The sequence below is a fragment of the Rhinopithecus bieti genome, unplaced genomic scaffold (genome assembly GCF_001698545.2).
Source record: "Rhinopithecus bieti isolate Rb0 unplaced genomic scaffold, ASM169854v2 scaffold_1558, whole genome shotgun sequence".
Taxonomy (NCBI): Eukaryota; Metazoa; Chordata; class Mammalia; order Primates; family Cercopithecidae; genus Rhinopithecus; species Rhinopithecus bieti.
Genome location: NW_016803701.1, coordinates 2,245,148 through 2,260,167, shown reverse-complemented (window position 1 = coordinate 2,260,167; position 15,020 = coordinate 2,245,148). Strand labels below are relative to the sequence as shown.

The 15,020-nt window shown below is 39.4% G+C and overlaps 1 protein-coding gene across 1 annotated transcript in view; it reads right to left on the bottom strand.

The window, feature by feature from the left end:
- ABCB4 (ATP binding cassette subfamily B member 4) overlaps nt 1–13,696 on the bottom strand; it is a 72,136-nt gene extending 58,440 nt beyond the window's left edge. Inside the window, 4 exon segments of the mRNA XM_017851673.1 lie at nt 5,382–5,532; nt 8,686–8,740; nt 11,454–11,539; nt 11,713–13,696. Of these exon segments, the coding sequence (XP_017707162.1) occupies nt 5,382–5,532; nt 8,686–8,740; nt 11,454–11,539; nt 11,713–12,228 (808 nt within the window). The 5' untranslated portion in view covers nt 12,229–13,696.
- Nucleotides 13,697–15,020: the final 1,324 nt, after the last annotated feature.

Genomic DNA, 15,020 nt, shown 5'->3' with positions numbered 1-15,020 from the left:
CTCCAGCCTGGGCAACAGAGCAAGACTCTGTCTCAAAAAAGAAAAAGTGTCCTGGTTGATTCTAATATGCCAGGATGTAAAACTTACACCCCAGTCCACCTGAACGCCTCCTGTAGTAAGGAACTGGGGAAGTCCTGAAGCTGCCTATTCATTTTAGAGAATACCTATATAACCTATACATTTTATAAATGAAGAAACAGTGTGGGTTGTTTCATTTCCAAGTTCTCATAACCAGTTTCTCCCAATATTTATTGATCATTTACTATGTTCCAGACACTTTACACAAATCATCTCACTTAATTCTATCAGTAAATTTATGCTTACCTGTCAAAGGTGAGAACAGTAAGGATTATAGAGGTTAAGAGACTTGCTCATGGTCACACAGCTCATGGATGAAGGGTCTGAATAAGCAGTGTATACATTAAGGATTAGATAGGAAAACATAGTCTTCATTTTCACTTTTGAGTTTCAAAGTAAATCAGTGTCTGCCTTTCCTGATTCTGCCCAAGACTTCTTTTTTTTCGAAGGGGAAGAAGGAGAGGTATCCATCACCTCAAGCATCTCCTTTCTTTGTGTTACAAACAATCCAATTACATGCTTTTAGTTATTTTTAAATGTTGCCTAGGACTGCTTTTACCACATAGAACTATTCATCACAAAATAAAGAGCTGGTGTTTGTTCAGGCAACCTAGCCACGATGGACAATTAATGAAGGTGCCTTAGGGCTCAAAATGGCATTTTTTCCCTCAACCAAGAGGCAATGCAAGGACAATCAGGGTGCAGCTATTTCCCCCACAGAATTTCTTAGACTATTACAGTCACAGAGACAGCATAAAATATATCAAGTCCTTGACACTCTGCAGAAAAACTGTTTTCTCCAACTCTGTCCTTAATGTTTTGGATGCAGAATGTTGTGTGCATAGTTTCTGCACAACTGACTCATTGCGAGGGAACAACCCTGCCATGGAGTAGCTTTATTCTGTTGACAAGGATGGGCTTTGCTCACAATAAGTCATTGTCAGACCCTCTTGTAATATAAACCTTTGTTTCTTCTAACATGCCCTTCTCATTTGACTCCTATTAAGTCTGATTGTCCAAGCATCCAACAATTCTAAAGAACAGACTAAGTAAACATCTCTATGAGATAAGCTGGAACCTCAGCTAAGTACTCACTCTATCTGTTCCCAATCCCCATGATTTTTGCTAAACTCTACAACTCTCAACACATCAATAAGCAGTCTGGATTTAGAGTAAGTATCCTTTAAAGATTTCATTGTCTTCAAAGAGGTATGAGAATGTTATTTTTACAAACGACCAAAGAGTGGATGTTGGAAATTCATAACATTTGAGGAACTTTCCAATCTAAATCCTCCATAACATCCAGTAAGCCTAATGAGAAACATGGCTACAGGGTACCAAGTGTCATAACAGGAGTGTTTATAATTCGGAGGCTACCAAAACAAAGTTGGCAACTCTCATGAGTTTATCTCTGTGTCAACCACAGGTCTGTAAGTGACTTGCTTGTGCCATTCCCCAGAGAGACCTTGAATTTGGCACCTCTCTGCCATGTCCAGCTACAAAGTCATTCAGTTTCATAATTAGGCACAAGTTAAAAAAGAAAAAAATAAAAGAAAAGTTCTCCAAGTAAGAAAGTTGGGAATTATTCTGGTATTAGTAAAAACAAAAACAGAACTAATAAAATTGATCCAAAAGAGAAATGATCTGTGATAAGTGAATTGCATTGCTTTAATCTGACTTTAAAAATTTTAATTGTGATATGTTACATTAAATTTACCATCTTAACTATTTTTAAGTATACAGTTCAATACTGTTAAGTATATTCACACTGTTGTCCAGCCAACCTCCAGAACTTTTTCATCTTGCACAAGTGAAACTCTATACCCATTAAACAACAGCTCCCTACTGTCCCTCCCCACAACCCCTACTAACCATCATTCCACTTGCATTCCTATGAATTTTACTCTAGACACTTCATAAAAGTAGAATCAAACAGTATTTATCTTTTTTTTGAGTGGCTTATTTCATTTAGCATCATGTCCTCAAGGTTCATCTATGACATAGCATGTGTCAGAAGTTATTTCCCTTCAAAAACCTGAATGATATTCCATTGTATGTATCTACCATATTTTATTTTTCCATTTATCTGTTAATCTGATTTTTTAACCCTGTGAAGAAGCCATTTTTTTTAAGAAAAATTACTTTAAATTTATTTTTTCTTGGTAAAGGTGTATATGTCAACAGTTACAAGTGAGAATACAGGGAGACATCACACCCACCCATTTTCAAAGCCACTCACTTTCTCTCCCTAGAAGTAATCACCAGTTTCTCTACATTATTTCACAGATATTTTATGGACATACAAGTGCTTCACTGGAAGGCTAATGTGAGTCACCAAGAGATAATATCTGCAACACTTGAAAGGAGGTGCTAGACCATACATGAACAGATAAAGGTGGCTCTTATTCCACAAAAATATTCTATTGGTGCTCTAATAAATGGTGCTTTATGGTTTGAAAATCAGGAAATGTGAAACCCAAAGATAATTTCAAAGTAGGGGCAGTGGAAATATGATGCTGACAATTCAGGAGCTGGAGAAGCGTCTTTGTAGTTTCTCTGATTTTTTTTTTCCAGATGAAATAAGATGGAAATCAAAGACAGCTGGTGTAAGTTCCTATAGCGTCATTGTCCTGCTACTAAAGGGATGAGTGAGAAACCCAGCTCCCCATCTGGAAGGTCAGACCAGTTAACAGACCCTTGAACATTAATGTGCATAAATGCATCTCTGATTCTCTGTGGGGAAGGAAAGGTCTTGCTAAAATACCATTGCTAATTCAGTGGGTCCAGTATGTGGCCTGGGAGTCTGCATTTCTTTCTTCTTTTTAAAATAATTTCAATTTTTATTTTAGATTCAGGGAGTATATGTGCAGGTCTGTTACATGGGGATATTGTGTGATGCTGAGGTTTGGGATATGAATGATCCCGTCACCCAGGTAGTGAGCATAGTACCTAGTATTTGGTTTTTCAACCCTTGCTGCCCTCCCTCCCCTCTCTAGTAGATCTCAGTGTCTATTGTTCTCATCTTTATGTCCATGTGTACCCAATGCTTAGCTCCCACTTATAAGTGAGAATATGCAGTATTTGGTTTTCTGTTATTGTGTTAATTTGCTTAGGATAATTGCCTCCAGCTGTATTCATGTTGCTGAAAAGGATACAATTTTGTTTTTGTTTTTGTTTTTTTTGAGACAAGGTCTTGCACTGTTGCCCAGGCTGGGGTGCAGTGGCACGATCTCGGCTCACTACAACCTCCACTTCCTGGGTTCAAGCAATTCTCCTGCCTCAGCTTCCCGAGTAGCTCTTGATTTTGTATTTTTTATAGATGTGTAGTATTTCATGAGAAATAGATTTTTAACTGAGGTGTCTTACTATGGGCATCATCCTGCTCTATATGTATATAAAATTAATATGTTGTAGATCTATAAATTTTCTAGGAAAACAAATAGACAATAGAAAATTCCTACTCTCCCATTTCTTTAAAGACCTTTTTTTTTTTTTTTTTTTTTTTCCTTGAGATGGAGTTTTGCTCTTGTTGCCCAGGCTGGGGTGCAATGGCGCGATCTTGGCCCACCGCAACCTCTGCCCCCTGGGTTCAAGCAGTTCTCCTGCCTCAGCCTCCAGAGTAGCTGGGACTACAGGCATGAGCCACCATGCCTGGCTAATTTTGTATTTTTAGTAGAGATGGGGTTTCTCCACATTGGTCAGGCTGGTCTTGAACTCCCAAACTCAGGTGATCCACCACCTCGGTCTCCCAAAGTGCTGGTATTACAGGCATGAATCACTGTGCCCGGCCTCTTTAAAGACTTTTTAAACTATCTGTCCTATCACAACTTCACAGTGTTTATGTTAAAGTTTTGGTCACTAGTCACAAATAAGCAATCCATTTAAAATTTTCCCAAGCACTTTTTTTCCTAATCATCTATATTGACCCTATAATATATATGACAATGAGCATGGTTTGGACGGCAGAAAGGCCGGTGTTTGAATTCTGTCCTAACATCCACCAGCAGTGTAACTATGGACAAGTTATTTGCCCTCTCCAAGCCTTGGTTTCATCATCTATCACAGAAGATAACATTACCTACTGTGTAGTATTTTTCTTGTGAGGGAAAAGTGGAATAATATATGTAAAGTGTTCAGCATAGGACCTAGCACATAGTAAGCACAATGAAAATCACCATTATTGTTATTTTATTATGAAGAGGTATTTTTTCAGAGACAATATTACTTGAGAATAAATAAACTTTTATAGGAGTTTGCTTTAAATATTCAAAGGATGCTTTTATCAGATTTTTAAAAGGCATTAATATTTATCAATATTTATGTAAACATATTCTGTTGTATTAATTAAGCAATCCTATTCTCTTAGGAAATTACACATAAGGCCTACAATAGTAACTAAATATGTAGTTTTCAGTCAGTGAACACTGTGAATTCTCATTCAATGCTGTCTAAATGATAATTTGTCTTAGAAGTCTTTGCTAAGAAAGCTGCCTTTCCTTTACCAGTGTTTTGAAAATATTCTACCACCTGTGCAACAGTAAAGTTTCACTCTGTCTTCTCCAGCCCAGTGCCCACAAGGTCTGTTAGAGAAAAGAGGCTTCAGGCTTGGTAGAAAGCATGAAAATCTTCATTTCTATGTTGAATTTGGTTACTATGAAAATAAGTATGTCTATTGGAATCCCACTCTAATGCTATTGTCAAGGCCTCTCTTATTGATAACATTAACTTATGGGACTCTTTTAGCTCTTTAATAATTATAGTCCTTTGGGTGAATTCCAAGGGACATTTTGAATCCATTCACTCTTTAGTGAAGTGCCATCTCAAGTTCCAGTCAATCTGGTTGATCCAAAATTAGAGACAGAAAATGAGTATAATTTTTTTAAGGTGAAGGGGAGAGAAGAAAAGAAAACCCAGAAACAGATCTACAAACTAAACACAGCTTAAGAAGTACTGCATGTTTCACTGATGTGTTTTGAAACTCATCAGCAATTACTAATAGAATGGATACTGCATAGATATACACTCATTACATTTCTACTGTTCTCAAGTAGAGTGACTTCCTTACTTTTATTTAGAAGCTTCACCTGTATTAAAAGTCAAACAAGAATACATGTATTTCTTTAAATTTAAATGAGTATTTGAACAATTTTCTGAGAATCTTACAACTCCTTCTATGATATCTGGAATCATCCAGATATCCAAATCATTAAGTAAGATGGTAATGAATAGCAAAATCAACTCCCAAATGTTTACCCAGTTAAAGAAATGCTATGGATATTTTTAAAAGGTAAAGAAATGCTTACCTGGAAGGGAGAAGTTTCCTGCAGTATCAACAAATTTGTCAGTCATCTCTCCAAACACTATCATCATGAGGGGGAGACCTGATCCGTGAGCTATGGCCATGATGGTACCCAGTGACATAAACAATTTATCCTGCCAATCAGAGTATCGAAACTAAAAAAAGGAAATAAAATAATACTTAGCTGTGGAAAGGAATTTCTCCTCTTCCCTAATTATATGTTCTTTGGATTTTTATTTAAAGTCAGTACTTTTTTAAGAGTTGCAAATGAATGTCTTAGAAAAGGAGGTCTTCAAATCATTAACACCTTAATTTCATGATTCTGTTTATTTTGTGTTCTGTGAAGAAATCAATCTAATTATGGTTAATCAGTATCTGATTTGAATAAATAATTATAATACAATCAGAAGGGATAAAGGTTTAAGAAATATTATTTGATCTCCCAGAGCTCCTGCAGTAATAAAGAATGGCTAGGGAAAGACATTAAGTTTAAACATGCACACACACACAGACACACACACACACACACTACATCCGTTATAAAAGCATTCAGAATATTTCAGAGGGAGAATTTAAAATAGGGGAAAATAGATGCTCTGAGTTTTGAGATAAGATCCCTTTAAAAGTTTAACTTAGCTTTAAAAAGGCAACTCAGTAGTGAAGCACAACAAACATTACAGTGTGTCTATATGTGCACCTTAGGGAAGGCTTGCTCATGGAGATCCTTATGTGGAACATTTTATAAAAATTTATTTTTCACCAGTGTCACCTGCCAAGTATGCAGAACCTTGAAGGGTAAGAGGGAGTTCCCTGGAGAAGAATCGGCGAGTATAGAAGTAGTAGGAAGAATTTAGGCTTATAACAAGAAGGTAACTAGAAACTAGATGGAATGCTTAAGTAACTCCTAGCAGTGGAATTCCTGAAGGGCACAGTACAAAGTGTGGGAGAGGATGTTAGAGAGAGAGAGAGAAGGCCTGTGCTGGTGGGTCACACCAAGAATCTTGGACACAGTACTACCTACAGAGGGGAAGGGTGATACCAGTTGTCACAGTGAAGTGCACAACCCCCAAGAACTAACCAGCAGATCAGTGTCCTAACACTTCAAAGGACTTTGTTACTGTCTTATTAGTCCTCTTCCATTTCTCACCCTTTCTTTCTGTTTTTGATTGACCCATTTATAGTTCTCTTTCTCTTTGTTCTTCTTTCCTCCTCTAACTTCTAGACTACATTTTCCTCCTCTTATGTTTCCATTTCTATAGTTTCCTGTCTTTTTTTGTTTGTTTCTCTCCTCTCTTTTAAAATGCTTTACTCTGCCAATTCCCCTCTCCCCAGCCCCTTTTGGGGACAAGGAACAGTTATTGGGAGAGTGGGTGATGAGTCAGGCTTGGCACAGTGGAGCCTTTGAGGGCTGAAGCTAGGTCAAACTGCATCAATGACCCGGGCGAGGCTGAGGTTAGAGGCACATGGTGGAAAGTGGGTATGTGTGTAACTGCTATCAAAGAGTTCCAGGACAGGGACAGGGGCAAACTCCATCATCAAACACACAGGGCAAGCAAGGGAACTGAAAGAGACAAAGGGTCAGAAGCCAGGCAGAACTTGTATAAAACATTGGGAGCAGGTAAAGTCAAGAGCCAATGGAGCTGGGTCCCTAAAATTGCCACAAAGGGACCAGTGTCCCAAAGGTTCATTTTTAGTGGTTCCGGGAAAAGGAAAACAGAACACTTGGGTCTGTCAGCAATAGTTAAAAGCACGGGGGCAGGTTGTTAACATTAAAAGCATTTTAAATGTTTTCATATTAACTGAATACAATTTTACAGCCTCTAAGCATAAATTTAAAATGAAGTGAATTCCACAGCAACATCCTAAGTAAACCTAGGTTTGTTTTCAGTGATTTTCCACAAAATAATATATTTCTAACTCCTGTTAGAGCACAACTTTATCCTCAACCTCTTTCAGGACAAAAAATATCTATTAAGATATCGATTAAGAGGTGAAAATAAAGATTAAATTTAAATATAACTTAAGCTAAAACTTTTAAATTCAAATGAAAATTTCTGTTTCTACATTAAGGATTTTATTTTCTGTAGGAGGCAGATTTAAAACCTATGCATTAAAACCAACTTTCATTTGATAAACAATTTATTCTCCAAAGTAGTAATTTTTTTAATTGCCCTTACTGAGACTTTTTAAACAAACAAATAAAAAAAGAGGAGGGAAGACAATGAACAGGGGCTTTGTGGTTACATGAGAAGGACGCAGCAGAGTTTGAAAGTGTGGATGTTTTGGTGTCTTTTTATCCATTTAATTACTAAGTTGGATTTCAGCTGACATGACAATTCTAACTTATTTGCTATCAAATTAATGGCTGTCACAGTTTGAAACACATCATATTTACCAAAAATGGGCAAATGCTTTCTTGAGCTGCCTCTGTAAGACATATTTCAAATGAAAACCGGATTAGGAGACTTCTTCCAAAAAATATTGTCTTGTCTTGTACCAACAGAAAAGCACCGAAAACTGTTTTAAGCATAATCAGAATCCCTAATAGTTATCCCCTATTTAGCCAATTTTTGGAAACCAAATGTGAATGCAGATTCCTTAAATTAAAATTTATGTACTTAACAATTACTTTCTTGATATGCAAGCTTATTTAAAGCTAAATTTGGGGTGGATGCTTGTGAAGCAAATGCAGAGTTGCAATTTCCTGAAATTTTGTTGAGTTTGCATTGTGCTACTAACACATTTTCACTTTGCTTGCACACCAGTTAGTTCTGCCCTGTGTCATCGCCAGCCTGTCTCTACTTTTTAAAAAATCATCCATCTTGAGAATGTGGGTCATTGACTATAATAAGCCAAACTTAGCACAGGTGCAGCAAGGACAACTTATTGCTGCCTGCAGACAGTTTTTTTGTTGTTGTTTTTGAGACAGGGCCTCGCTCTGCCACCCAGGCTGGAGTGCAGTGGTGTGATCATAGCTCACTGCAGCCTCAGACTCCTAAAACCCTCCTGCCTAAGCCTCCCAAGTAGCTGGGACTACAAGCTCATGCCATGACATATGGCTATTTTTTAAAGATTTTTATTTTTATTATTTTGTAGAGATGAGATCTCACTATGTTGTCCAGGCTGGTCTCAAACTCTTGGGCTCAAGCAACCCTCCCACCTCAGCCTCCCAAAGTGCTGGGATTACAAGTGTGAGTCAACTCGCCTAGCTGGACAATCTTAAAGTACTTGCTTTAAAGATAATTGATTTAATACATCAAATCTGAATAAAAGGTAGGATTGTTCACATTTAACATTTCACAGCTTACCAATGTTAGTACTCCAATCAATTTCACTTTCTTCGTATTTTTCCTTTTTTGGTTGCTGTAAAAAATATAATTGCTTGAATTTAAAACTGTTACAAAATGTTTTACAATCAATTGAACATAAATATGTTTAGTTACAATATTCAACTATTATAATGTTTTCAAATATAAGAGTGATGTCCACAAAATGTCAAAATTGTTCAGTTCAACAAACACAGCAAGTACAAAAGTAACTGTCCAAGGTACTACAAGGATATATGGATACATAAGAAATGGTAGCCTGCCTTACAGAGCTCACATACACAGGAAAGATAAGTATGTTAACAATGTCTGCTAAGTCAATTAAGTCATTTGTTTTCTAAAACTAAAAAAAAAAAAAAAAAATCTTGATTTAAAATTAGGAATATCCATTCTTCTGAAGGATTGTGGAGAGTGGTGTCAGGCAATCTTGTTGGTAATACATTCAAAGTGCATCTAGAATTTAACCACTTATCACCACTTTCATTGCTGTGCCCAGTAGGACAGCCTCCTGCCTAGTCTCTCCACTTCCACCTATGCTAATTCAGTCTATCTTCAACCAGCAGTCAGAGTAATCATTTCAAAACACAAGCCATAAATTACGTCTTTGCTCAAAAACCTACAATGGCTTTCCTTTTTCTTACAATAAAAGCCAAAATCCTTGCATTAACCTCTGAGGCCTTACATGATCTGTTTGCTTATTTCCTCTCTTACCACATCCCTACTCCCAAACCTGCTTACTCTGCTCCAACCAGCCTGGACTCTCTGCTGTTCCATGAACTCACCAAACATGTACCCAACTCAGAACTCAGGGTCTTTGCACTGCCAGTTACCTTTTCCAGGAATGCTCTCCCCTTAGATACCCACACAGCTGTTTCCTCTCATTTCTTTCAAGTCTTTGCTCAAATATTACCTTTAAAATAAGATCTACCCTAACCACCCTACTTAAAATTGCTAAGTACTCCCCTTTTGCACTCCTGATCTACTTAACCTGGATTAATGTTTTTTTCCATAGCATTAATTACCTTCTAATATTGGCTGTGGTTTACTTATTTAGTATGTGCATTATTTATGTCTGTCCTCCATACTATAATATAAAATCCATGAGGGAGTGTATGTGTGTATGTGTGTGTGTTTTATATGTATGATGATTTTACATATATATGATACATTTTTCCAGTTAAATGATAAAGTTTTACTCATAAGATGGTTCCAAATTATGTAAAGTGACTAAAATCACTGGACAAACATCTGCCACTAAATATGTTCAAAAGAATGTGCCATGGGCAATAACAACATAAATAGAACAAGAATAAAACTAATTTGATTGAAGCAGGCTTAACTTCTTTTAAATATATTATCTTTGGTCTGCTTTTATAAAAATTAGTTTCATTACATTTTATTTCATAATCTTGTGGTCTTAACTTATTGTTAACTTTCTGTATTTCTCTTTTGACCTGCTTTCTTCTTCCCAGCAAGAGCTATGGGCTTCCCCTCTGAGGACTTTCCTGGGTTCTGAAGTGTTACTACACTTTTTGTAGGAATAGCTCCTCTGTACATGCATCAAATGTTAAGCCAGTGCAATACATAAATAGACTTCTTCATGAAAATGCCATCTATTAATAGACTCACAGTCAATCCCTGCCTAAACAGCCAGCTGATGAAAACCATATTTTTCTATTGCGTGTATAAGTACTTCCATTGGAAGTAACGCCATCTATCACTTTTTCAATTCTATATGGCAAAACTAAATTTTCTATGAAAAAATACCATGGTACTTAGCAGAAATACAGCAAGGTTACTGCACAAACACGTTAACAGGCTAAAATAATGCTTCAGTTTAAGCATCAGATAGGCATGTTTTCAGTTAGCTAATCAAGCCCCTAGCAGCTTGAGGACAAACTACAGAAACTGATAAATTTGTCCCTCTGGGTGATGACTTGACACAGGTCAATTATTTCTGGGTAGCCTGGCATGAACTCAGAGACCGTAATAGCCTCATAAACTATTTCAGGCTAAAGGCGAAAATGATTCACTATTCCCACAGTGAAAGAGGAAACAAAGACACACGCCATTGACTGGGAGCTTCTGCGCCGTTCATAAAGCCTGTGAAGTGAGTTTAACAAGGGCCGGGGAACCGAGAAAGACGGAGGCAAAGGAAGCGCTGTTTCCCCCTAGCACTTGAACAAAACTGATTCGGGTGTACGGAAGTTCCCCCTCCCCACCTATTCTCCCAGAAAGGAGAAATACAAACAAGCCTGGCGATGAGAGGAGGGGGAGGGGTAAGACAAGGAGGAAGAGACATAACGGGATGGGCAGGAGGGGAGGGAGTTTTTGTTTCACTACCCTTGTTCAAAATGCACAGCCATCAACAGCAGATGTCTGTCACCCTATAGGTCTGAACAACCAGATGATGTATATTAAAGTCATTTGTAAAAGTTTCAAGAGTTACGTAATACAAGGAATGTTACACAACGCAGATATTCATTGAATCCCCCTGCACAAAGGGAAGGGAGCACTTTTCAAGGCAGCCTTTTCTTCCTGAATCTGTTCCAAAAGAAGCCTCAGTGACATTCTTTGAGGCCACATAACACTTTTGCTCCAAGGTCAGAAGGATGCAAGACCTTTCAAAGAAGCCTCCAAAACAAAAGTCTTCAAAGGCATCAATCGATTTTTACAACTTCTTTCCAAGGGTGAACTTGGTCCTGCTGATTCGCGTGTAACGGAAAAGCCAGTGGTTGCTGGGGATGTACCTGCTGACGCCCAGTTCCAAGTCGCCCTCTGCGCTCCTGGGGAGCCGGGCTGTTCCGTTCCTTGCCGCCTCAAGATCCATCTCAGCCTGAGGAGAAACCACAGCCTCAGGTCCAAGTGCACTCGCTCCGGCGCGGGGCGTCCAGCCCGGAGCACTGGTCGAGGGGCCCGGGGACACTGGGTGGAGGTCCCGCCACTCCCGCCCCGCGGCCAGTGTCCCGGGTCTCCCCTCGCGGCCAGGCGCTCCCTGGCCTCTCTCACCTCGGACCTCGCGCGTGTCTGGCAGAACTTCCGGGCGCGCGGGCTCTCCAGCAGAGGGGCCTGGACTTTGTTCGCCGCGGCCTCGCCCCCGCCCCCAACGCGCGTCCGGCCCCGGAGACGCCTCCCGCTGCAGCCAGGGCTAGGGCCCCGGCCCGCAGGAGCAGCTCCTGCCGCCCGCTCAGGCTCTCTCCCCAGGCCAGGCGCGGGCGAGGGGCCCAGCCTGCCGCTCTCCCCGCCGGGGCGCACGGGTGGGGCCGCCGCCCACCCTGGCGACCTGCCAGCCCTAGCCCGGGCGCGCCAGCTGCGGCGGATAAGGCCGAGATCAGCCTGAAGCCTCGGGTGCCGAGAGAGAGCCTCGCCTGATGGACCACCCAAGCCCCTGCAGATGACTGTCACACCCCCTGGGCGCTCAGTTTTCTTTTTAAACCCATAGGGGAGACAGTTTCCGGACGCCCAACAATCACAGAGCGGCCCAGGACCGAGAGAGAGCAGTAGACTCGCCTCTTGCTTCCGCATCCCCAGTTCTGGTCCGGGTGGCACTGAACCCAATCATCTCCAGGGACGACGAGAGTCAGCCAGGGCCGGCCGGAACCATCACATTATGCTCCTTAGGGAGAAGGAACGCTGTCGGTGCCCTCTTAGCACTTAGAGACACCGAACTTTAGGGCTAGAGGGGTCTTTAGCGATCACCTAATTAAAACCCTGTGTGTTTAACATATGAAGAAAGTGATGCCCAGAAAGGTGAAGTCCTGCCTGAGGCTGCATCGGTGGAACTGGAGTCTAGGGGAAGCCTCCTGAATCCCAGTCCAGTGCCCTGGTTCACTGCTCTCATCTAAGACTTCTCTCTGTTTTGAATTGTCTGTACTCCTACCACCTATTTGACTATGACTTTCTTGTCCTTTCTGATTCCTCCACACTGTTCCCAAAACGAAGTGTCTAAAACGGGGAGCGATAAATTTCATGGCTTTGAAACCAGAGACTTTCAAACTCAGAGTTTCACATTTTATTAACTATGTGACTTTGGACACTGTGCTCATTTCTCTAGACCTGTTTCCTTATATGTAAAATGGGGATAAAATCATCTCCCTTATCAGGTTATTGTGAGGAATAAATGAGTTGAGGATAAGTGAATTAAGTTCTAGGTAAAAGCACCTAGTACTATGCCTAAAACATAGCAGGTGTTCAACAAATACAACTTTCCTTCCTTCTGATCAGGTAGCAGGATGACCAGTGAGTCCTTGCTCCTGCTATGTCCTGTTAACACATTGTTAGCCCAAGGCTTGTCTGAGTTCTCAGAGAACCTTAAAGCAGAGCATGGTATAAGCAGAGATGCTGGGTAGACCCTGGTGTGAATCTTACCTTTCCCATGTACTAGCTGTCTAGCCAGGTTATGTAACTCTTGACTTAGTCATTGAATTTATAAAATAAGGGTGTTAATAAGATTAGGGATACTGTGTGTAAAATGTCCTGCACATGGGAGGCACCTAATACATGACGACTATTATTATAGTAAAAGTTCAGGTGAGGCCATGGAAGAAAGACTGGAACAGGGGCCAGCAGCTCCCGCACTCACTCCTAACTTGTGCTGTGCCTCTCCATCTTGCTCTGCCTGCCACCTGGAGCTAGGGTGAAACTTGACTTGAAATTGCATGCTGGAGTAGAAATGAATTTAGTTGAGTATTTTTCCTTAAAATGTTTTCGGTCCATATCAGTCTACCATGACCATGAGGATTATCTTCTTCAATCAACCCAAATTCCTTCCTTTCACAAGTCTAACAGGTGGTCAGATCATTATTTCAAGATACTCTGAGACTGAAGCAGTAGGAATTGTGTAGTTTGAAAGAAGGCTGGTGGTGACTGGAGGACATTATTAAACTCATTAGCATGTAAGGAGATGACAGCTTCTTCAGTCTCTAACAACAGAGAATTTGAGAAAGTAAATGCAGATACTTGAAGGAGTAGGAAGGTTCAGAACAAAAACTAAAACAAATAAAAACACTTATGAGGCAATGAGGTGTATTTGCCGGTCTGTCTGAGCCCATTCACAAAGTTGTCCCTGCAAGAAGAGGTCATCAAATGTTTTCTGCATGTGAGGACAGAAGTGAGGCCCTACGACAAATGAGTGTTTGTAGGGACAGAGAAGCCATGCCTATACGGCTGTGTTTACTTCTTTACCTGTATTAGAGCCAATTCTTGGAGCTCCTTTTATATTTATTTTATAACAATGCAGTATCACTGATAATTTCACCATTTATTCATCAACTAGAAGTTGAAGACTTACAATATTTAAAGCACTATGATAAACTGTATTTCTCCATTACACTCAGGCTGTAAGAAATCTTAACTTTCCCTTTACAGTAGAATATTGAGATACTTATGCATTGATGTAAGACTGGAATTAATGCCCTACCACACTATCTTACTTTTTCTATTTGCCCCATTAGTTCCATCTTTCTTTTTTATCCTCATTTTTGCCTTATTTTAGATCTGTTTAATATTATCATTTAGATTTCCTTTCTATTAGATTATTAAGATGTATTCTTTTATTTTCTGTTTAATAATTATCTCTTTCTAGGGATTATGACATGTATCTTTGACTAATCATTGTACTTTTTCCTCTTCCAGGACAATGCAAGGATTTTAGAACTCTTAAATCTCTTTTTTATTCACCCCTAACTTTTACATTGCCATTGTCATGTACTTTAATTTTCTCTGTATATTCATGACTCTTATGGGAATATTTTTTCTTTGTGTGTTGATAGTTATTTAGCTTTATCAAGACATTTATTATTTTCTTGTGTTTTGTTTCTTCCTACATCTCAAAGCTACCCTCTTGGATAATTTTCGTTTCACCTAATGAGCACTCTTTCATCTACTGTCTCTCATGTTTTCTTTAGTTTGTGACAAATTTTCTCAGCTTCTTTTTTTCCTGAAAATTTATTTCACTTTTGTCTTGAAAATTATCAGTTATTTTGGGTTTGCCTTACTAAATAAATATCAAAACTCATTATCAAACTATGGTCATTAAGGACATGTGTTTTGGAATGAGATAGACAAAGTAAAACAGAATCAAGATCTTATAATTGATGGAACTAGAATTCGAATCCAGGGAGTATTCTTATCTACTATGACTAGCAGGGAAGTGGAGATGGAGAACATAGGTCAGATGTATCAGAGAGTTAAACACAGTCATTCTTTAATGCATCCTTCAGTCCACTGATCTTACCACCTTTTTACTGTTCCTCACCTCCTTCATGTCCTCTCTCCTTTCTTAACTCAGCCTGAAAACACTCACAACCTCTAGCCCT